Genomic DNA, 23,590 nt, shown 5'->3' with positions numbered 1-23,590 from the left:
AAGTGTTCCCACTGGAAGGTTTTCCCTCCTTCCTTCTTCTGGTGAAAACAAATGTTGGGTCTTTTCACGATCAATTCTTCACCACGGCAAATCTAAAGGGTAAATGTCCCTGGCAGAGGAGATTTTCTCTAACCTCCTGTTGTGTGACATGCCAAATCACCCCCCATGTGAACGAGGCCTTGGTGTGTACTATGATTTCAGCTCTCCATGCAGTCTTGGTTTTACAAGACTTTTGGTTGCTTTTCCATAGTACTGTACAGAGCAATAAATGTAAGTAAACACCGCAATGAACGATGTGCAGGAACACACAATACATATTAACAAATTAATTACAAACATACAATTTCTACTGACCAGAAAAACGGCAAAGTACGATTTAAAGGTCAAATTTACCTTTTGAAAGGGAAGTGACTAATGTAATGTATGTGTACTCCATTTGCACCCTGCGTCCGAGTATTTATTCCTATGACTTCAGCTGAGCATTTACTGACTTTCTCATTGTCATTCTAGTCAGAAGGACCTGGAGAATCTGAAAGCCGAGGTCCAGCGACGTCAGCAGTTACATGAAGCCATCAAGGGAGCCGATAGTCAGGAAGCGGACAACAAAGAAACTGAAATAACAGAAGCAAGCAAAGCTAGCACTGATCCAGATGAGACTGTCCAGACACAAAGCTCCGCCTAGCCCCGTTTTCCTGTTCTTCTAGCACCCTATAGAAAAGGTTAACCCCTCGGGGAGGGGGGTTGTCACCAAGGCCTGTAGATGTAAAAAGGAAAACAAATACAAAAGGGCATCTTTGCAATGCTATTGCACAGGTACACATGCCGATAATACACAATGCAAGAACTTATCAGTAAACCATCAGTGTAAAGGTTCTCCGTGGGCTTCTGTCTGCTCACCAAGGTCCTTCCGTCCCTAAGCAGCTGTGCTCATGGGAGATTCGGGGCTCCTGCCAGTCCAGGCTGGGACTTCAGTGTGTGTATGTTGGTGTGTGTGTTTGGGGAAATCCATTTCTGCATTTTGTGATTTGACTTTAGAGGTATGGCTCTGTTTAAAAGTGACTGAACATTTCTCAGGTCAATTAATAAAGTGGATTGGGGAAGAGCCCTTGTAAGATATTAGAAGGCAGATCTCCTAAATTCCGGGCTGTGGCACTGTGTTCTGAGCCAAGCGATGCACTCACGGCCCCAGACCTAAGCCATACACAAGATGGAAGACAAGCCCCCTAAACCATAATAACACAACACATTTGGGTAATAACAGACATGGCTGATGTATTCTTCCTGGGACAGTTTTCCTTTTCTCTTCCTTTTATTTTGGGGATGACGTGGTAATACATTTGCTCTCGGCCTTTATTTTTTTTTTAATGGAAGACTTTCAAGTTTTATATATCTGTTTATTGTTGTGTTTTCTCTTTATTTTAAATGGTGATACTGTGATACATTATCACGTAGGACTGCATCATCTGAGTGGTTTTCTAAGGCTTTCTACAGTGTCAGCCCCTCTCCAGATCCAAAGATACTAAACCCACATCCATACTCTTGTCACCCACAAACTAGTACCTGAATGTAAAAGCAGATCATGGTCACTATGCTGTATTGTAAGGAATACAATGCTTCTGTCAATGGGAATACTTTGTCCTATGAAGCTTCTATTCACTCTCTTTGTGAAAGACTTGGCTGGCTATGGGCAAGTGTCCTTAGAAGGTGCTTCCTACATATCGCCATCAATTCTTCAATGGCTGCTTCTTGAATAAGTGTTCCTTTCATTGTACAGCCTCCTGCACTTCAAAAGAATCGCCTATGGACCATTGTGTTGTAATCAAAGGAAAGACGCCCCAATCGGACTTCTTCAGGAGGCCATACATTTGATCCACGCTCTGGCTTTTGGGGCTCTAAAGTTTGGTCATTTATTTGTGTGTAATTGAAGCAGCATATGATTGTAGCCACCCATCTTCACACTTGGTAAACCTCAGATTTCTATTCTCTTTTTTTTTTCTTTTAATGTAGGAATTTAGGGTTCTCTTGTGGTCGAAGACCATTCCGTCCCATGAGGAAAAAAGTCAAATCATGTTGGATGGGCTAATTAATCTCCTGATTGGTTTCCAGCCTTCCATGAATTTGCATACTGGAAGGGTTGTGGTGTACAATCAATTCCAGGTATTAAATAGGCTTTGGGGGGGGTCAGGTGCACTAATGGTGCTTGTAGAAAGGAAGTGATCTATACATTGGCGCTATAGTTACACAAAGAGGACATTTAAATGTTTCTTGTGGAGCATGGCAGTGGATAAAGCTCACCGACCTGTGAACATTACATTAATCCTGATCTAACCAAGTTTTTAGTTTTTCCTTTTAAGATAAAGGTATTCAACTTATTTCTTTTCCCTCCCATGTGTTTCCACAGCCAATCCCTATATCTTGTCTTTTAATTTTGAATTCTCATGATTTTTTTTTTTTTTTTAATGACCTGCACTGCAAGAAAGTTTAAAGCTAATTCAGTTGTGGCTGACGTGTGTTAGAGATCAGAACTTCTCACAGCTGTGCTACCATTATCTGCTTCCTGTCACCAGTGGATCAGGGCAGAGTTTAGTGGGAGCTGCCCAGTGGCTACTGCTCTCCTCTAGTCCTTGTCTGTCATTGTTCAAATACTGCGCTGTACTGCTTTATGGTAATTCTTTTGGGTGGAATAACTTGTTCTCTACCAAACCATGATACATGAAAGCACCGTTGTCATTTTTGTCCTAAACATCATGTTCCTAAAATTTGAGACTTTTAGCCTTTAATAAATTAATGACAATGCATTATTTTGCTGTTTTGATCATTTTTCTTGAAATAAGAATACAAAGATTGAGGAATGTTTAGATTCTCTGTTTTTTTTTTGCTCCCATTTGAGGTTTCTTCTCACTTGACCTAAAGTTCCAGTTTCCCAGATGGTGTCCCTGGTTCTAGAGTGTCTTTTCCATAGAAATATATGGTGGGTACACTGCAGATGGAATGTGGTTGGGGCAATATATCTCAGAAATGCCAGGGGAAGTCTCAGCATTTTGTTTTCCTTTTCTTTTCTTTCTACAATGTGTCTTTAGATTAAACAGGTAATTTGGGACAATACACAGTGAAATAATTGGACTTCAGCTTGCCACTGAAGAAAAGCAATAAGGTAGAACAGACCAATGATCTGCAAGTGCAGCAACCCAAGGCATTTAGCAACCATGTGCCGTCTCGATGCATTACTGTTCTCTACACGTATTACTTGCCATTCTGTACTGTTTCTAAAATAAATCTGAGGCTCCAGTAAAACAAATTTGATCTGCAAGAGACAATGGAGCATTCTCTGAATGTTCTCTTGTTTGCCGTGATGAGGTTAGTCCAGATGAGAGAAGCCTGAAGGACAGCACCAAATGGGGTGAGGGGGTGCCAACCTCAGATTGTTTACAAATAAGTGTAATCATGTTTGCAAGTCTTAGCAAATTTAAATGTATTAAACTTTAGATGTAAATGTTGTACAGATGATGGCACACAGATAGTACTAATTATGTAGTTTAATTTTACAGGGATCAATATATTAGGATACTGTATATAGGATCAAATATACAAACAAAAATGGATGTTTGTATAAAATCATTCAAAACTAACACAGTGCTCTAAACTAAAACACTCCACCGCCAGAAAACATCCCAAAGTGTAAAAATTATATTTGTGTATTAAACCAATTGTGTCTAAATAAGTGGTGACTACTCTTGAGAAAGTAATTGATGATGAAATGTGTTGAGCAGAGTCTGCTGACATCACTTCTGCTAAAGTTGCATTGAGGATTTGATATTTTGTTCCAGTTGGTGGTCTCGGCGTTAATTGTATTTGTCCTTTTGAAGAACCGAATAGGGTTCTCCACAAAAACGGACAACTCAGAAACCCTTCTAGCGGAGGTAATGGCCACAAGGAAAGCAAACTTTTTCAATTACAAAGGCAAAGAAATGACTCGGATAGGTTCATAAGGAGGTTTTTGTAGAACAGATAAAACCAAGTCCAAATCCCATGAAGGAAGAGGTAATTAAGGAAGAACCACACATAGAACTCCCTGAATAAAAGTAAGGATCAAAGAATTAGAAGCAAGGGTGCATTGAAAAAAAGACCGACAAGGCAGATGTGTGACCCTTATGATACTTTGAGCTAAACGTTGCTCTACCCCAAATTGAAGGAAAGACAAAATTTGCACTCTAGGAAACGCACATGAGGAAAACCCCCCAAGGACTCACACCGGCGAAAATTATTTATCTGGCATGATTCTGTTTTCTGGGCTAGCTAGAGACTCTGAGAAATAATATCCGGTCAACTTGCAGCTCTTGGTAGTAGAATCTTCAATGAAGAAACAAAATAATAAAGCAGGAGAGGAGACATACCAGTTTGCTTGGCTGGAGCATTGATGTGTGTGTTAACACAATGCCAAGGAGGAAAGACATCAGCAATGTTTGCTGCCCATCAATCTGGGAAGGGTTATAAGGCAATTTCCAAACAATTTAAAGCCCATCCTTCTACAATGAAGAAGATTATTCACAAGTGGAAAACATTTCGGACAGTTGCCAATATTCCCAGGAGTGGACATCCCAGCAAATTCACCCCAAGGTCAGACCATGCAATGCTCAGAGAAATTGCAAAAAACCCGAGTTACATCTCAGACTCTACAGACCTCACTTAGCATGTTAACTATAAAAGTTCCTGACAATACAATTAGAAAAAGACTCAAGTATGGTTTGTATGAAAGGGTTGCCAAGAGCAAGCCTCTTCTCTAAAAAGAACAATGCAGCATGGTTTAGGTTTGCAAAGTTGTATCTGAACAAACCACAAGACTTCTGGAACAATGTCCTTTGGACAGACAAGACCAAAGTGGAGATGTTTGGCAATAATGTACAGAGCCATGCTTAGCTAAAAACCAAACACGGCATATCAACTGTCAAGCCCAGAGGTGGAGGGATGATGATTTGGGCTTGTTTTGCAACCACAGGACCAGGGCACCTTGCAGTCAGGGAGTCGACCATGAACTCCTCTGTATACTAAAGTTTTCTAGAGTCAAATGTAAGACCATCTGTCTGGCAGCTAAAGCTTGGCCGAAATTGGGGCATGCAATGGGACAATGATCCCACGCACACCGGCAAATCTACAACAGGATGGCTGAAAAAATAATAGAGGTGTTGTAATGGCCCAGTCAAAGTGCAGGCCTCAACCAGACCTTAAGAGAGCTGTGCGGAAACAAATGTCCTCAAACCTCAATGAACTGAAGCAACGTTGTAAAGAAGAGTGGGCTAAAACTCCTCCACACTCATGTGAGAGACTGATAGTCATATAGAAAACAATTACTTCAAGTTATTGCTCCTAAAGGTGGTTCTACAAACTATTGAATCATAAGGTGTACTTAGTTTGTCACACATGGCTTCTCCATTTTGACTTTGTTTGTAAAATAAATAATGACACGGTGTAATATGTCATGTGTTACTATTCATCTATTAGGTGGTATTTACCTAATTTTAAGACCTGCTAAGGACCCGAGGATTTTTTTTTATTAAGTCCTGATACATAAAACATTAGAATTCAAAAAGGGTGTACTTTCTTTTTTACACTACTGTATATTAGGATTATTGTTTTCGCAATTGTCTTGATACACAAGCTTTATACACAATTTGTTTAATACACAACTTGACTTTTTACACCTAGGGATGTTTTGTGTAGGGGAGTGTTTTAATTTAGAGAGCGGTTTACTTTAGAGCATTGACCCAGCTGCTGAGAATATTGATAGAAGTACCATTAGCGCAATCTATTTGGAAGACAATGTTTGCATTTAATATCTGACAGAATATGTTGTAGAATTTGAATAAGTATGAAGCAGACTGTAGCCCTAGCCATGTTACTATAATGTTTAGTCAAATATGTTAGTCAGATTTAACAATCCAGGATTGGAGCAACATTCACCATATTTATTCCCAGGTCATTTTTTGTACAAGTCATTCTGAATTGAGAAAGCTGGTTGGATGACCAGTGAAACTTCTTCCAGAAAAATACAGCAAGTCCAGTTGCCTTGACTTAATTTTTACAGATGTCAGGAGCTATAGATTTCAACACTGAAAATGATAAGCATTGTGCAGTCACTTGTCAAATACATTTTTCTAAAGTACATTGAGCAACACAACAACCTTCAAGGACCAATGGGTTTATATCGTCACATGCAGGAGGACACTAGGTCTAACAAAACAAAAAAAGTAGGAGAACCAGTGGTTGTCAACTAACAAAGTGTAGGGAGTCTCAAATGCAGCCCCTGATGTCTCTGAAGGCCGGGTATAATAGTTTTTATACAAAATGCTGCAGAAGACTTAACAGAGGAGATGGTCAGAAACTGACAGGAGTCTTTGGAGACTTAGTCATACTTTCAGAGACTGGGAACATACATGAAACCTCTAGAGAATACTATTATAAAAGGCCCCTTTTGCAACTCTGTACTTCCACTACTGACCTACTGGGGCCTGAGGGTTTGCACTTCAAACACCAAAGGACCTTAGGTTGGGCAACAGGGGCCTACTGTAAATACTTTGCTACAGAGCGTCCATTATTTTTTTTGCTAGTGTCTAAGGAGGAAGGACTCCTCTCTCCAAGCTCAGCAAATGTTTTCTTACCGGAGAAGCTGAAAACCTGGCAGGTCCAGGTCAAGCATTTTCCAGGGGGAACAAAAAAAAAAAAACGACCCTACTGCCCCCATCTGCATGCAAATAAACACACACGTAGGACATTTTTTTGTGTGTGTGTTGAGTCCTGTGCCATTCCACTGGTACCATACTGTAGTAGCCAGGCAGCAGAACTTCCTTACATGCACAATGTGCATTAAAGGGTAAGCTCACTTTCCCAGGTAATAGAGGAAAATGGAATTACCAATCAAATCTGGCCCGGTCTCTCCCAAACCCATACTTACCTTTCTGCGAACAGTCCTTGCCAGTACAGGTGTACTCTATGTATGCCGTACAGCTGTCCAGCACAGTCCTGCCCTATGTATTCTGAATTTCGGTCGCAAATTGGTCACTCATTGCTCAGCGTGGTCCGGTGACCACGCTGATCAATGAGAAGCGCTATTTAGCAGCAAAATATAGTTTTGATTAGGGATGCACCGATACAGAATATTTGGCCGAGTACTTGTACTCGCCCAAATGCTCCGATACCTGCCCCAAATACCGGAACTTCCGGTCAGAGGAAATGTTCCTCTGACCTGCAGTGCCGTAGGGGAACATGGTGCCAGCTTCCCGTGCAATCAGGAAGCGGGTCAGCAACTAATGACCCGCCTCCCGGTTTTCTGATTGGCTGGGAAGCTGGCTTCCCAGCCAATCAGCATCAAGCCAGCCAATCAGTTCGTTACTCGCTGCCCGGTTTCCTGATTATCCGGGAAGCTGATTGGCTGGGAAGCCGGTTTCCCGGCCAATCACAATCAAGCCTGCCAAACAACATGGAGTCAGCTTCCCTGGCACCCAGGAAGCCGGGTAGCATGTCATTACACGCTTCCCGATTGCCCGAGCAGTCTGCTCCATGTCAACAGAAGCACCGATACTCGGTATTGGAGAGTACCAAAAACAAAATATCGGTACTCGATAACCGGTATTGGTGCATCCCTAGTTTTGATTAAAACAATTTTTTTGTATTGGGACAAGTAGATTGTCACAGACAAGTGAATTTGCGCAGTCTGTTAAGGCGAAAACCGGTCTGGAAAACTGCCGTCACATTTGCAGTGACACTAAGCAGCATGAAGGAACCTGCTAGAAGAGCCAGGAAAATTGCTGAAAGAACAGCAGCGAGAAGGTAAGGACCATAGCAAAAAAACAAAAACCCGAGGCAGGCTGGAAGTGGACGGCGTAATACAGGGCTGATCTAACAGCTTTAATTTACCAGTGTCCAATCACCTGACGGTAGCTGCATAATGCATTTGTTCAAGAGTTAACGCCATGTGATGGACATGGCTCACATGAAATGTATAGAAGCTACAGCAATGCCTATAACCATCCCCTAAATTAAAAATTTGCCATATTTGGTCAAAAGTAAGTATCAACCTACACTTGAAGTTGCAGGGACGGTCCGTGACAGAATTGTGTCTTGGGAAAACTGATTGTAAGGGACTACATGCTATCCTTGTGTTCGCTCACCGGATGTTTTTACCAGACAATCGAATCAGCTCTATGATGGTTCTTCTTTGAACGCCTTATGACCTGGAGCACAGATCCATGAAAAATCCCATCCACCTGCTGCAATGGCTTACTAAACATACATTGTGGTGTGTAGTTTGACACTTAACATGGCATACGAGTTACAAGTTTAGGCGGATAGTTCTAGGCATTGTTATATCTTCTATACATTTTATGTGAGCAATCTTGATCATTTCACATCACTTGTTTTTAATTGTTTTAAGATGTACAAGTAGGAAACAAATTATGTTAACTGTAGATAGTCGTGGCCAAAAGTTTTGAGAATGACACATTCATTTTCACAAAGTCTACTGCTTCAGTTTGTATAAAGAGTGATCAGATCAATCGCAATTCATTTTAAAATCCTTCTTTGCCATGAAAATCCCCCAAAAAAACATTTCCACTGCATTTCAGCCCTGCCACAAAAGGACCAGCTGACATAATGTCAGTGATTCTCTCGTTAACACATGTGTCAGTGTTGAAGAGGACAAGGGTGGAGACCACTCTGTTATTCTAACTCAATCAGCATGACAGACTGGAAGCTTTAAAAGGAGGGTGGCGCTGGAAATCGTTGTTCTTCCTCTGGTAGCCATGGTTACCTGCAAGAAACACGTGCAGTCATCATTGCTTTGCACAAAAAGGATTCAAAAGACAAGGATATTGCCGCTACGAAGATTGCACCTAAATCAACCATTTATCGAATCATCATGAACTTCAAAGGAGAGAGGTTCAATTGTTGTGAAGAAGGCTTCCGGGGGGGCCCAAGAAAGTCCAGCAAGCAGCAGAGAAGCCACTTCTCTCCAAGAAAAACATCCGGGACAGTCTGATATTCTGCAAAAGGTACAGGGATTGGACTGCCGAGGACCGGGGTAGTCATTTTCTCTGATGCATCCCCTTTCCGATTGTCGGTGCATCCGCAAAATAGCTTGTCCGGAGAAAAGGTGAGCCTACCATCAGTCCTGTGTCATGCCAACAGTAAAGCATCCTGAGACATTCACGTGTGGGGTTGCTTCTCAGCCAAGGGAGTGGGCTCACAATTCTGCCTAAGTACACAGCCATGAATAAAGAATAGTACAAAAACATCCTCCAAGAGCAACTTCCCCCAACCATTCAAGAACAGTTTGGTGACTAGCAATGCCTGCAGCATGATGGAGCACCTTACCATAAGGCAAAAGTGGCTTGGGGAACAAATCATCAAACTTTTGGGTCCATGGCCAGGAAACTCCCCAGACCTTGATCCCATTGAGAACTTGGTCAATACTCAAGAGGCGGGTAAACAAACCCCCCCCCGAAAATTCTGACAAACTCCAAGCATTGATTATGCAAGAATGGGCTGCCATTAGCCAGGATGTGGCCCAGAAGTTGATTGACAGCATGGCAGCGCGAGTTGCAGAGGTCTTGCATAAGAATGGTCAACACTGCAAATATTGACTCTTGTACTTGTAATTATACTTCAGTATACCATAGTAACAGATGACTAGATCTTAAAACACTGAAGCAGCAGACTTTGTAAAAATGAATATTTTTGTCACTCTCAAAACTTTCGGCCACGACTGAACAGTCTCTGAATAGGTGCCTAAAAAGTCTGAACTGAATAAAAATCCTTGTTGATTAGTAGGGGATGTGGTACCCTCCATGCAACCAAGCTCTTCAACATACTTGCAAGCTCCCTGTGATGGATGATCAAGAAAATAGCTTATTACCGACTTCTGCACCCATTAAACCTTTATCAATTCTCAAAAGTAGATGCTGGAACCATAAAGAGAGAACTTTGCCTGAGATTTCTTACATGCAGAAGAGAACATCACATGCTCCTCCCAGCTAGACACAGCAGCCGCATTAACTGCCTATCACAGAGCCGAAGCCGTCATAATTCAATATTCTTATAAACTGATGAGAAAAGAGGAAAAAACACGTCTAGTTTTATATGCATTTAATAGTTTACCAATTGGTACAATAAGATTTTCTTTAATATGCAGAAAAACGAATAAATTTTGTTTTACACAGTCTGAGAGCAACAAATCTTACTGTAAAACACAGAGCAGTATTATATACATTCCTTTACTGATTTTTATATTCGTCCTTTAATTGTGTCACTTTCTTCTCTGTTAACGCTTACAGTCAAAGAAAAAAAAAAAGTTTCCTCCAAAATAAAACCTTTCCGTCTTTCTTACGAAAATGGACACTTTCTGTCATGTCCGTGTCAAGGGTCTACTAGACTGAAGAAACGGTTCTTCGAGAAAGGTGAGGAATGAGTGTGTGTGGGTGTGTAGGGAGGGGAGGGAGGCAATGACAGCCTGGAGAACAAGTAGCCACTTACATGATAGTGTGGAACAGCTAAAAAGGGGGTTTGCTTAAAGAGGAGATGTTTCAGTTGTGACTTGTAAATCCAAAACTGTCAGCATGAGGAAAAACTTCAGAATTTACATTCACCACAAGTTTACATCTGTGTAAGTATTCATTTAATAACTAGCGCTACTATTTTGACAGATCTTGTAAGTGCCTGTTAATATATATATATTCATTATTTTCCACTTTTAAAATATGACCAGGATTATCAAGTCACCACTGAACAATAAAATAAAATAGTATGTTTAAACATCCCATGTTGGAGGGCACTGGCAGATTGCTAGAGAAAGAGTTCAATCACCAGAGGGGTTCACATAAAGCAGAGAAGAGGCAATCGGGATAAGCAGGGTCTGACAATAATAGACTGGGCTTTGTGGGTCTAGAGTCAGTTTTTTTGAATCTACAGTGCTCCACCGGCCCCGGACAACTTGCTAGTAACTAGTTACTGTTTGATTAGTGCCTGGGCACGTCATTGGTCACACCACACAAAAGCAGGACGGCTTAATCTTCTAAAGTGCAAGATGCTAACAGACAGCAACAGTTTTGAACTCAACCACCCCCACGTTCCTGGTTATTAGGTTAGAGCGACACATTTGCACTTCTCAAGCTAAAACAGAAGTATAGGCAACACAAGCGTCCATCGAACGGGAGTCAAGTTTGGGAATGAAGCCTGTTGCTGGCTTGCATGGCCATCTTCAAAGTGGTCACTGTAGCGGCACCAACAGCACAAGTTCAGCGTTGCTGCAAGATAATAGTGATACACTGCTCCAAAGTACATGGAGTCCTTTTCTGTTCCACAGGTGTGTATAGTGCAAAAGCAATTTTCACTAATAAATAGGTGTCAATGCTTTATCCAGCTATGCTGTGCTAAGTTTCACGTTCTAATGCCTGTTATTCTGCCACCCATCCTTTCCCCCAGCGCCATTTGGCTTTTGAATGCCTTTTGTTGCCGAGGCGGGTCTCCATTTTCCTGTTATGATTTGCTGTTTGTAGGACAAAACATTCCATCAACCACAGGGAGCAGAGAAAGACTTCTAAGTGACCCCCAAAAAAGCGACGATGCAAGTAGTGACTATAGCTATGACATGGAACTTCCTTTTGGTTTTAAGTTGCTAAAAGGCATTTCTGCGAGCTAAAGCCTTTGACTAGGCCTCTGCAGTATCTCTGAAAAGACAGCAGCACTACAAAGCAGATCATTAATGCTTCAACATACTATACAAAATGTATCAATGTACAAGTAAAGAGGCAATAAGGCACACTCACAATTGCCCAATCACTGAGAGTTCACATGACAGCTGACCGTACACTGAAACATCAGCCAAGGAGTCCATTACATAGTATGCACACCGCTGACAATTTAAGGGAATTCTAGACCGAGGGATCCTTCAAGTACATGTCTAAAAAGATACATGGGAGTGATTGGGAAAGCATGAAAAATAAACCTTCACCAAACAAAACAAAACAAAAAGCTAAAGACATTTGTAATACAAAATGCATTTTCTAACAGGGAGTTGGTCTGGATTCTGTATTCTCTAATAGGATGGGTAAAGCGGACCTAGAATTGTAGCTACAAAAGATGTGCTGGACAAACCATGATGGCAAAGAGCTCCTCTTGGTGTCTGGGGACAAAATGTTTACTGCACAGATGTTTCAAAATAAAATTGCCTTTCATATTCACGAAATTCAAAAATAGTGTAGTGTGATTTTTCTTTTTTTTTTGTATTTTTTCTTTTTTACTTTAACATAACTTAGCTGGATACAACAGGCCAAGCACCCACTAAACTTGAAGCCTTTGTGCAGTTTTGGTTGTAACATTTAGACGTCAACTCACACGAGGGAATAAAGATGATATATAGCAGCCTGTACAATAAACTGGACTAACCCGAAAAAACATTCAAACTTGTGGGCACTCATAGTAATTAACCACTTCTGTGAATGACTCCAATGGTATTATGGGTACTTTTACTCGAGTAAGGAGGGAGAGAGGAAGAAAAAAAAAAGTGAAACGTCAATATGACAATGATTTTTTTTTTCTTTTTACTATTCCACAAAAGGGAATTTTTTTTACACAAACTGCTTGAATATTTATTGACATGGTGACTACTGTGAATACAAATTCTAGGCATCAGAATAATCATTTATGCTCCATTCCAAAGGTGCTTTTTGAAAAGCAATGGCTAGATCTGGTACCAAAAACAAGAAGTCTAAGATAATCGCTGACATAAAAGAGCGTGGTCAGTAATTCTGACAAAACTGAGTGTCAGAGGAATAACAATAATCAGGGGCTGTTCCCTATGAAGAGCTATCAGACTTTAAAGTCTATATGATTTTGCCCCATTTACGTTTTCATGGCTTTGTGCATGCTTCGAGTGGTGACATTTGTGCGGCGTACAAAAAAAAAAAAGGACTTTGTAAGTGTTGAGACTTCTCAGATAACTAGTTTAAAATGCTGTCTACAAACTGCTCAGTGATATTCCAGAATGTGTGTGAAATGAAATTGCAGTAGCTGAAAACAAAGCACGCAGTGAAAAGATGACAGAAAGCTTACAGTCTGTTGCATGGACAAGTGGAAAGAACGGCGTGTCTCTTCATCTCAACCTTAGCGTTGTGGTCATGTGTTCATTGGTGCCGATTCGTGGAAATGAGCCAATGTTAGAATGAATGAAGGTAGAGCACCGATGTGTAGAAGGTCCAAGTCTGAGGCATTTCTACTGAACCAAAGTTTCCATGAGTTTCAGGATTAGTGCAAAGCATTTTTACAACTTTCCCAACATGCTCCTGTGATTATTAACAGAAACAGATGCTGGACTATTCCATCGATGGGTTATAGCATCTGTCCCTCAAGAATGTGCCCAAGGAAAACGTATTTAATATTAGTGCAATGACTGTGCAAGCTGCACTAACCCGTAGCAACTAAACAAATTAGTAGTCAGCTCAGGAAAAAGTGAGATTAGATTGGCTGCTACAGGTTACTCAACACGGCAGTCATTGTACTTTGAAAAGCCTATACGAGGGTGTAGTACCTGGTCTATATTTAAGCAGTGGTCACGGTCAGCATGAACCTTTATACATTACAATCGCTTACCCAAATAATTCTGAAGCACAGCCAACGTTCTCAAAGAAGTGTATAGCTACCACTTTGTCAACTTGGTTTTAACTGCCTTAAGCTGACCTTGCATCTGCAGCAGAAATGAACGCAAGCAACCAACCAGTAAGCTTTCTATATGCTGCCTTATTACAGTTCAGCTGACCACATAGACCTGGGTATGAGGGGAAATACACATTTCCCGTCAGTGGTTTTTCAGCTATAGCACGGTTTTTTTTTTGTTACCGCTATATGGGCACGTCAATAAATCCTGGACCATTGAGAAATATTTAAGGGCAGCTTTGAACCTTTGCTCTAGATGAAGGCATGATGGCAGCTAATCCTGAGGCACAAAACGGTGGATTGACAGAATAAATAAAAAGAGGTAAGACGTCACATGGTTTGAAACATGCAGGTGCTCGAAATAAGAAAAACAAACTGCGACAAGTTTGTTGCATATTTTTTTTTTTCCTTTTAGGACTGATGAGAAGTCTTTGGTTGCCATCCAACAATCACCTCCGTAAAGGCCATCAAGCATGTAATTACGTATGCTGCGGGGGGGGGAGTTTAATACCTGCAACAAAAGTATTTAGTGCCATATTTTGCAGTAAGTTTACATACATAAAAGACAAGTGCTGCTGCTACACAAACCTCTGACTCTGTGGACACTCCAACATGAAGTGTATTATTTTCGTTTTTAAAGCTCACTAAAACATTGTCGTAGATCCACATTACTTTTCAAAAAGCCCCACAAAAAAAATGTGCTTCTGAAGTGAGCCCACTGATCCAGGAAACCACAACCGAAGACAAAGAGCGACAGGCATGATTCTGCAGGACACCCCAGAATGACACAGTTCTTGCCTGTTAGGTCTGATGTGACCAATGCCTGCCCATGTTCTTAAACCTATGGTACTTCTAGACAACGTATGTAAATTTACAGTATACAATTTGGATTCACCATGCATGAATACTTTTTGTGTAACATTTAATAAGCTCAATCTACATCCAGAATAATTTACATGAAAGGACAATAGGTATTTAACAGATGGGTAACCATGGTATCTGAGTGCATCCAGAGGAGAGGGGAGAGGCGATGGGAACCAAGGTGAGGTCAAATCAACGGCACTCCCACACTTTTACTGTTTGATCTACGCTTCCAGTGACCACATATGGTGCAGTCTTGTGGAAATCTAGAAGACAAACCAAAGAATGAATCAACATTTTCGAAAAAGGTGTTTGAGTTCTTACATGCAAAATGGAAACACTCTACACACGAATGGTTAGTTTATGGCCCAGAAGACAAAGTAAATTGTGGACAAGTTTACCACTATATGCATATTGATATGACCAGCAAATCTTATACATTCATATTAAACTGAAACCTTTGTTTCAGGATTGTACTTCCAGTACTAAATGTAATTGAACAAGAGGATACTCAACCAGTGAGATCCCAGCACACACACGTCAATCCCTTCATCCAGCACCCAACACTTATTATCCATGCTGGCAGTGGGATGGCCCTTTAATACACAGAGGCCCCCCTATAGGGTATTCCCATGTGCATAACCCCAGTGACAATGTAAAGGTCTCTATGACTACTCGTTGCCTAGTGAGCATTGAGGAGAGCAAAAGGTCTATGGCACCGTTTGTCCCACATTTATTGTTTAAATATTTACAAACTATTCTGAGCAAAAGAGGCATATTAGCAAAGAGAACAGTGAGCCCAAGGGTTCGGATTTAAAATGCCAGTGATTGCCTCATCCTCATAAAAATTAGTAACGGCTCATTGTAATCTAAAGTGAATAAATATAAAAGTCAAGACCCTCCAGGCTTTATAAATCAGTTAGTGTGTATTTTGAGAACAATGAACTGCCAATAGTAATTGAGTGGCGCTAGAGAGGGCACACATTTAAAAAGCCTTCCTTGTCTTTAGCTTAGCACCGGCACCAGATTCTTCAGTGACTCCTATAACACTATCTCAGGCTGGGATTAAGGGGAGTTGTGTGTACTTTTTGGGCTCCAGAGGCCAGGAAAGATAAATAAATATATATAAATAATTTTTTTTACGTGCAGTCATCTTTTAAGACTGGGCTGATGTAATTGTACTTTTCCAAGTATACAGATCATTTACCAGAAAAACATGGACTTTATATGAAGAGTCTGGGAATGATGTAGTAATGGCAAAGCCATCTGAAATTAACATTTATGGTTATAAAAACTTACCCAAAGAGGTAACAAAGTGTTCATGCGCATTCAAGGTTTTCATGCAGCGCTTGTTCTTATAGTCCCAAATACGTAGGGTTTTATCATCAGCAGAGCTCAATATAAACTTGCCACCTGGGTGAAACAGGATGCCACGTACCCAGTTATCATGGCCAACCTATAAAACAAAAAAAAGTTTTTTTTGTTTGTTTACTTATCAATGAAATTTAGGTTAACACACACAAAATGTTGGCATGGATATTGAAAATATGACTGATCATGCCAAAAAAAAACCCAACTGTCTTTTATTTAAGGATAGTGATCATATGAAGCTATTTATCATCACGCGGCTGTTTGGCTCCTTTTTAAAATCAGAACAGAAAATCACCCAAATGGTCCTGATCAAAAGTTTACATAACCTGGAATGTTTGCACTTGTTACAGACACACAAGGTGACAGACACGGGTTAAAATGGCAATTAAAGGTTCATTTTCACATTTGTGGCTTTTTAAATTGCAATTAGTGTATGTGTATAAATAGTCAATGAGTTTGTTAGCTCTCACGTGGATGCACTGAGCAGACTAGATACTGAGCCATGGGGAGCAGAAAAACCTACGTAACATGGCAATGGAACTTTATAAAGATGGAAAAGGATATAAAAAGATATCCAAAGCCTTGAAAAAGTCAGTCAGTACTGTGCAATTACTTATTAAGAAGTGGAAAACTCGGGATGTCTTGATACCAAGCCACAACTGCCAGAAGAATTGTTCGGGATACAAAGAAAAAGCCAAAAGTAACCTCAGGAGAAATACAGGCTGCTCTGGAAAAAGACGGGGTGCTTGTTTCAAGGAGCACAATAGGACGATACTTGAACAAAAATGAGCTGCATGGTCGAGTTGCCAGAAAGAAGCCTTTACTGCGCCAATGCAACAAAAAGCCTGGTTACAATATGCCCGACAACACCTTGACACGCCTCACAGCTTCTGGCACACTGTAATTTGGAGTGACGAGACCAAAATAGCGCTTATGGTTGTGACCATAATGCTCTATGTTTGGAGACGGGTCAACAAGGCTTATGGCAAGATGAATGCAGCATGTTATCAGACAATACTGGCAGACAATTTGCATTCTTCTGTCAGGAAGCTGCGCATGGGACGCTCTTGGACTTTATAGCATGACAATGACCTTAAACACAAGGCCAAGTTGACCCTCCAGTGGTTACAGCAGTACAAGTTGAAGGTTCTGGAGTGTCCATCACAGTCCCGTGACCTTAAAATTATTGAGCCACTCTGGGGAGATCTCAAAACGTGTGGTCCATGCAAGACGACCAAAGCCTTTGCATGACCTAGAGACATTTTGTCAAGACGAGTGGGCAGCTATACATCCTGCAAGAATTCGGGGCCTCATAGACAACTATTACAAAAGACTGGACACTGTCATTGATGCTAAATGGGGCAATACACAGTATTAAGTACTAAGGGTATGCAGACTTTTGAACAGGGGTAATTTCTTTTTCTTTTTTTGTTGCCATATTTTGTTTCCTGATCGTACCATTCTGTTATGACCTACAGTTGAAAATGAATCCCATAAGAAAATAAAAGAAAAAGTGTTTTACCTTCTCACTCTTGAAAAATGGTACATATATATTACCAATTCTCCAACGTTTTAGCACAGCCGTACATATATACACACACAAGGTAAATCAATAGGTGTCAGTAAAATGAAAATTAATGATGAAAAAGGACACAAAACAATTCTAGAATATAAACTTCAACTTAGATGGCAATAAAAGAGAATTAAATCAGATTAGAAATGATTACAGAGGGTTTGTTGGACTCACAAGTGTCATTAGGCACATGCCAGTACTGATATCCCACATCTTGATAGTCTTATCTCTGGAACCGGACAGCAAAAATGGTCCAGGCTTTCCACTCTTCTTAGTCTGTGAGGAGACAAAAAGGCTGAGTATTAGATTATAAAAACACAGTTTCTCATCACAAAATGTTATTCACTTTTTTGGGGAGGATTTTATACTTTTAATTTTTTTTTTTTTACTCATTGGAGATGACAGGTTCTCTTTAAAAGGTGACATTAGGGGTCGACTTGAAGCCTTGTGTCACATTTCCACTTCAACAGCTTAAGCTGGGGAATGACTGCTGCCTGATAGGGCAGCAGAAAGTAAACATAGGAGGCCATGGCTGGGAGCAATAGCCAGCCTGCTAATGGCTATATATTAAATTGCAGCAACCACTAGAAGGCTGGCTATTGCACCCACCCACTGCCTGCTGTCAATCGGCAGAGGAGGGAACAGAAGGAGAAAGTTCTCCTTTAAGTCCTCCTCTGCTGATTGACAGCAGGCAGTGGGCCGGTGCAATAGCCAGCCTGCTATTGGCTACTGTAATTTAAAATAGCCAATAGCAGGCTGGCTATTGCTCCTAGCCACCGAATGGGAGACTTAAGGCCGGATTTCTACAGTGGGTAGTAGATAGGAAGAGAGGGAAGGGGGCAGCAGGAGACACGGAACGAGCAGCGGAGGCATGAAGGGAACTGTGGAGAAACGGGGCAGAAGCTGAGGCAATGCAGAGGCATAGCGGTCTCTCCACCCCGCTGGTCACCGGCTGCAGCGGTCAGTGTCTGATCCCTGCTGGCTCTGCTGATGAAGACGGGGATCAAGGTGCAGAAAGAGCGCAGCATTAAGCGGCTCCCAGCGGGTAGGGAGCAGAGCTGATGCGGAGGTGGCGGCGGGGGACAGCGAGGGAACTGACAAAAGTCAGGCACCAGGAGGCAATTTCTAGTCACCATGACAACCTGGCACATGTGATTTGTCGAGCCCTGACTTCATCAGACAAGACATAAAACTGCATAAATTACAACTCTGTCAGATAAACCTAATAAGTGTAAAACAAAGGGTCAAGGTATAAAAAATAAAAAAAAAAACGCCTAGGAGGAAGGATAAGAGAACACCTTACCTCTGATCCTGTGGCATCCAATATAGTAGTATAAGAGCTTTCGGGGGCCCAGGAAATGCACTCTACAACGTGCTCATGTTCTCTAAGCTCTGCTTTGCATTCTTTTGTTGCTACCACCCAAACACGGACTGTCTGATCATTAGAACAACTTGCAATTAGGGTACCATCTTGATTTGGCCTCACCATGCGAACCCATTCTCTGTGCCCCGTGAACGTCTTCACACAATAACTAAAGTATTGAAGTAAAAAATACATTTAAAAAATAGTACTTTTTGAATGCTCAGATTAGCTGGAAAAAGATCAGTAATGTTTAAATGACACCAATTACTGGGAATTAAAATCAGACACTTACCCTGTCTGAACCTCCCACATCTTAATGGTTTTATCCCTTGAGGCGGACACTATATGATCTCCATTAGGCATTATAGCTACTGAAGAAACATTGTGATCGTGACCTAAAAGACACACAAAAAAAGAAAACAAACAAAACATGTGAACATAACAGGATAGTACTGATCTTCTTGCCAGCAAATGGTGAACAAAACTATAAAAAAAAACAGGCTGACCAGCAATATGGATTCACATATTCCAAAAAACTACAAAAACATGCCCGACAGCAAAACATGTTTCTGATTCCACTTAAACTTATAAAGGACACAAAGCATGTGCATAAAGAATCATTAAGACCCAAAGCCCTACAGAGCGAAGAGTAAAAGTTATAAAACATACAATATAGGACTTAGACTGAAGAAAATGAAGCCACTAAGATCTTTGACTTGTGGGATAAATCCCATACAAACTGCATGCGGTTACCCAGAATGGAGTCATACAACTGCCTAGCACTATAAGGATGTTATTAGGAATTACACGGCTGAAGTCAAGTCACTACGATTTTAAATAAAACAAAAATGACTCTGCTCCTTATTTCTCTTTGAACTAGATAGTTTAATGTGTGTTAAGTCCCATAAACCAAAGCAACCTGACTTACATTTACTGCAGTCACATCAAAGTGAACTGAGCATGTGATGAACATGGCATAAGAACACTGCTAGAAGTAAATAATGTAGGGCTGCAACTCGCGATAATACATTGACTAGTTGGCCGATTACTTTTTCCATTAATTGAAGAAAAAAAAGATGCCATCTTTTATCTAAAATAAAATACACAAATGGAGTGTTACAAACAGTTTACCACAGCAGTGCAGAAGGGAGGTGCGTCTGCGGTGCCATTAAAATTAAGATTAATGGCACCTCCCACACCAGAATTTGACAGGCTGAATCCAAAAATGACTTTTCAAATAGTTTAAAAAAAAATAATTATATTAGATATTTTAATTAGTAATTATTTTCAAAGATGTAAAATAATCTGAATGGAAAAAACTCTAAGCCAATAAAATTTAATAACCAAACTTATTTAAAATCACACCAAAAAATTGGACAAATTATTAATATTTAAATCTATAAAAGCCTGGTTATCAGTTTAGAGTTAGCAGAATTATTGCTCTCACTCTGGCACACGCAATACCGGACATGTAATGCAATTGTCATTTTCGTATGTAGGTGCACCAGTCTTGCGCTTCCCTCACTATGCACGCGTTCGCGGGGGCAGGAGACTAACATTTTTTGGGTATTTATAATTTGTTACCTTTTTTTTTTACTTAACTTCATTGCTATCACATGGGGGCTCAAAAGCCTCCTATGTGATAGCACATTGGAGATGACAGGTTCTCTTAAAAAGGTGAAATTAGGGGTCTATCAGAACACTAGTGTCACCTTTTTACTTCCAAGAAGCTACTCAAGCACACACTGTGCTTGAAAAGCTTCAGCCGGGGAATGAGAGCTGCCGGCGGCAAGATCCTGCAGCCAGCAGCTGAATGTAAACACAGCAGGCCGTGGGGTGCAATATCCAGCCTGCTATTGGTTATCTCAAATTGCAATAGCAGGTCGGCTATTGCACCTGCCCACTGACCGGTGTCAATCAGCAGAGGGGGGACCTGATGGAGAATGTTCTCTGGGAGGTTTGGGGGGGGGGGGGCTCTCCTCCCCACCGGGCACCGACTGCAGGGATCAGAGGGGACAGAGTGCCGATAAAACACTGGCTCCTACCGTGGAGGAGAGAAGCAGGGGATCCACACCAACTAATCGATAATGGGATTTGGTGTCAGCAATTCTGATTATCGATTAGTTGATTGCAGCCCTAAAATAATGCTCATCAAATCAATAGGTCCAAAGACATGCAACTAAAATTATATGCAAACACTTTCCTATAAAGCTTAGCTTCAGACCCACTGCATCCCGTCTCCCCTGTTGGTCTCAATGTGGCCAGACAACGCATTAAAGGACTGTCAGAGGCACGCTGAAACTTACCTCTGGCGAACTAATGTTGTGACAAGTTTTTGTTTTGGGCGATTTACCTTTCTACATTACTGCTCTTTGCAGTAATTTTCTTTTCTTTTTAGATAGCCTGGTGATAATGATTTTCACATGAAAATTTTCCTTAAAAAAAGATATCCATTCAATAAGCATAGAAGATATTTAACCTTTTTCTGTCACAACAAAACTATACAATCTTTTAAATCAAGCAGTAGAACTAATGATTTCCACCTAAAGTCAAGTAAGCTTTAAGTGATCCAACATGAAATGATCAATGGTACTCCCTGATAAACATAACATTTCAGAAACCTTTAAAGTTTACTGGTGTTTAAGCACGACAGATAAATACTGCAAATTTCTAAATGCAATCGAGTTCTTACCATGCATGGTCCTAATGCACTCAAATCCTTGAAAATCCCATAGTTTGATGGTCATGTCAGCTGAGCAGGAGGCCAGTAGCTTGCCAGAATGATCAAATGAGATATCCTGCACAGAGTCTGTGTGTCCCTTGAGTGTTCGCTCAAAATCTCCCGTCTCATAGTCCCACACCTAACACGGAGAGAGAAATCTGTTAACGCCAGCCTGTAGCTTGACAAGTTGTGGAGGCTTCCATTTGCACTCCACGGGGCAGTCTGGCACCTCTCTGAATTAATTAGCTAGGCACAGACAAAGGAAGCTTCCCTCACATTACCCATTCAGGTCTGGGATTTTCCAAGGCCTCCACACAAAATAATATTAAGCACAATCCAAATACACACGACGCAGACTAGCAGGATAAACTACATATTCAATTGTAAATAAATCAAATGTAAAAAACACATGAAGGTTGTAATTTCCATGAAAATGTCATACACAGGGTAAGTTGTACGTGAATTATCAAGTCAAAGAGAAAGCACAAGGATACAAACCCAATTATTTGTGCAAACCTGCCCCTCAAAACAAATAGCTGTTCAAAAAGCAAGTCAACAGAAGGTTGTACCTTTCGATTTCCTTCTGATTCGTTGGGATGCGATCCGTTTTTCAATTGGTGCCAACTGAAGGAACCAAAAAATGAATGCCTGCCAATGGAGCTAGTTCACAACTGATCCGTTACCTTGTCTACTTTTATATAGCACAACCGAACAGAAGGGAGCGATGTGAACTAGCCCCATTCCCACCCACTAATGTTTTTGTGCCCTTCCGTTAGTATCCATTGAAAAACGTATCGCAATGCAACAGATCCGGTGTAAATGGGCCCTTGAGGTACCTATTAAATCACTTAGAAATGATCACGGCCTACCACTCTCACTCTAAAGTACTCTGGTCTGTTTCAGCCTATAAAACCATGTCATTTAGCAGTCAGGAGAAAAAGAAGAGCATTGGGTTTCATAACATAATACAGTCAGTTAATAAATTATATGATCTGAATAAACTCCTGATCTGCGATTCACAACCATGAAACCTGAACAATTGTGAGCAAACGTGCAAAAAACTGTGATTTGATTATTTCTAACGCCTATGTGAACAAAGCACTGCAAGTAACGGAATCCCCACTAGGTGGCTGTGATGTCCTGGGAGAAAATAATGAACAGCTCATAGGTTGCCAGCTGCTGCCCCACAGCAATCATATCAAACTATCACTCCCAATCGCCATATTCCACAGCAAACACAGCAAATTAAAACAAAAAAAAACAAAACACTCATCTATGTTCATCCTTTCTCAGGGTACCAAAGACATTTGAAAACAGGACATATCAGTTTCTTTCTCAGGTGACAACAGAATGTTAACATGTCCCAGGATTCTCCTCGTCCAGAGACATGAAAACCTGAAAGACCTCCGATACTCCATAATTATCGGTTAGAATGCAAATATTGGAGTAAATACAACTGTAATCTTGACCATGTTTTTTTCCCCAATAGGCTACAGTCACATCTCTAGAAGTTTCAGGTGCTTTATCATTAATCCCTACACAAGGTGCATTTTAAAGATTTAACAAGCTGACCTGCTGACTCCACACACAGCACTACTTTGTGTATAACGTTACCTTGAATGCCCAGCACTACTGAAATCTAATGTATAGAACTGGAAGGGCACATTCTTGTGAATACCCCCCTTACCCTAGACTGGCAGCCAGGTATACTCCAGGTAAATACTATGTACATGTCATGCCATTCTGTCCTATATACGAATGTTAAATACTGCAAATTAGGTCTACCCATAAAACAAAACTTGGAAGACACAAATAAATGAAAATCTTCCACATTTGAATCATGGATCATTTGTTAGAGAGCTTCGTAATTGGCTTTCATGTCTCTTCCAATAGGATAACGTCTATTCTTACTTCAAAATATTTGAATGGATTTCATCAGTGCCGTAACATACTGCTTAGACTAAAGGACAATAGAATCAAAATGTCCTCCTCACCAAGG

The 23,590-nt window shown here is 40.8% G+C and overlaps 2 protein-coding genes across 3 annotated transcripts in view; one reads left to right on the top strand and one right to left on the bottom strand.

The window, feature by feature from the left end:
* The window catches only part of CLUH (clustered mitochondria homolog), a 62,087-nt gene extending 52,368 nt beyond the window's left edge, over positions 1-9,719 (top strand). Inside the window, exons 26-27 of one of the 2 annotated variants that reach the window (XR_001941110.1) lie at positions 511-1,962; positions 9,709-9,719. Coding sequence is in view for 1 of the 2 variants with exons in the window: in XM_018554109.1 (XP_018409611.1) it covers positions 511-682 (172 nt within the window). In the remaining variant the exon portion in view is untranslated. Of the gene's footprint in view, positions 1-510; positions 2,115-9,708 lie in introns of those variants that run through there. The other variant, XM_018554109.1, reaches the window with a different exon arrangement.
* Positions 9,720-14,187: 4,468 nt separating this feature from the next.
* Positions 14,188-23,590, bottom strand: part of PAFAH1B1 (platelet activating factor acetylhydrolase 1b regulatory subunit 1) — a 66,802-nt gene continuing 57,399 nt past the window's right edge. Inside the window, exons 6-11 of the mRNA XM_018554110.1 lie at positions 21,562-21,730; positions 19,162-19,264; positions 18,810-19,038; positions 17,681-17,782; positions 15,862-16,018; positions 14,188-14,828 (exon numbers count right to left, since the gene is read on the bottom strand). Coding sequence (XP_018409612.1) covers positions 14,755-14,828; positions 15,862-16,018; positions 17,681-17,782; positions 18,810-19,038; positions 19,162-19,264; positions 21,562-21,730 — 834 coding nt within the window. The 3' untranslated portion in view covers positions 14,188-14,754. The remainder of the gene's footprint in view (positions 14,829-15,861; positions 16,019-17,680; positions 17,783-18,809; positions 19,039-19,161; positions 19,265-21,561; positions 21,731-23,590) is intronic.

Source organism: Nanorana parkeri, unplaced genomic scaffold (assembly GCF_000935625.1).
Source record: "Nanorana parkeri isolate BGI_ZX_2015 unplaced genomic scaffold, ASM93562v1 scaffold142, whole genome shotgun sequence".
NCBI classification, from domain to species: Eukaryota; Metazoa; Chordata; class Amphibia; order Anura; family Dicroglossidae; genus Nanorana; species Nanorana parkeri.
Note: the sequence above shows the minus strand (reverse complement) of the source record. Positions and strands in the feature narration are given on the sequence as shown.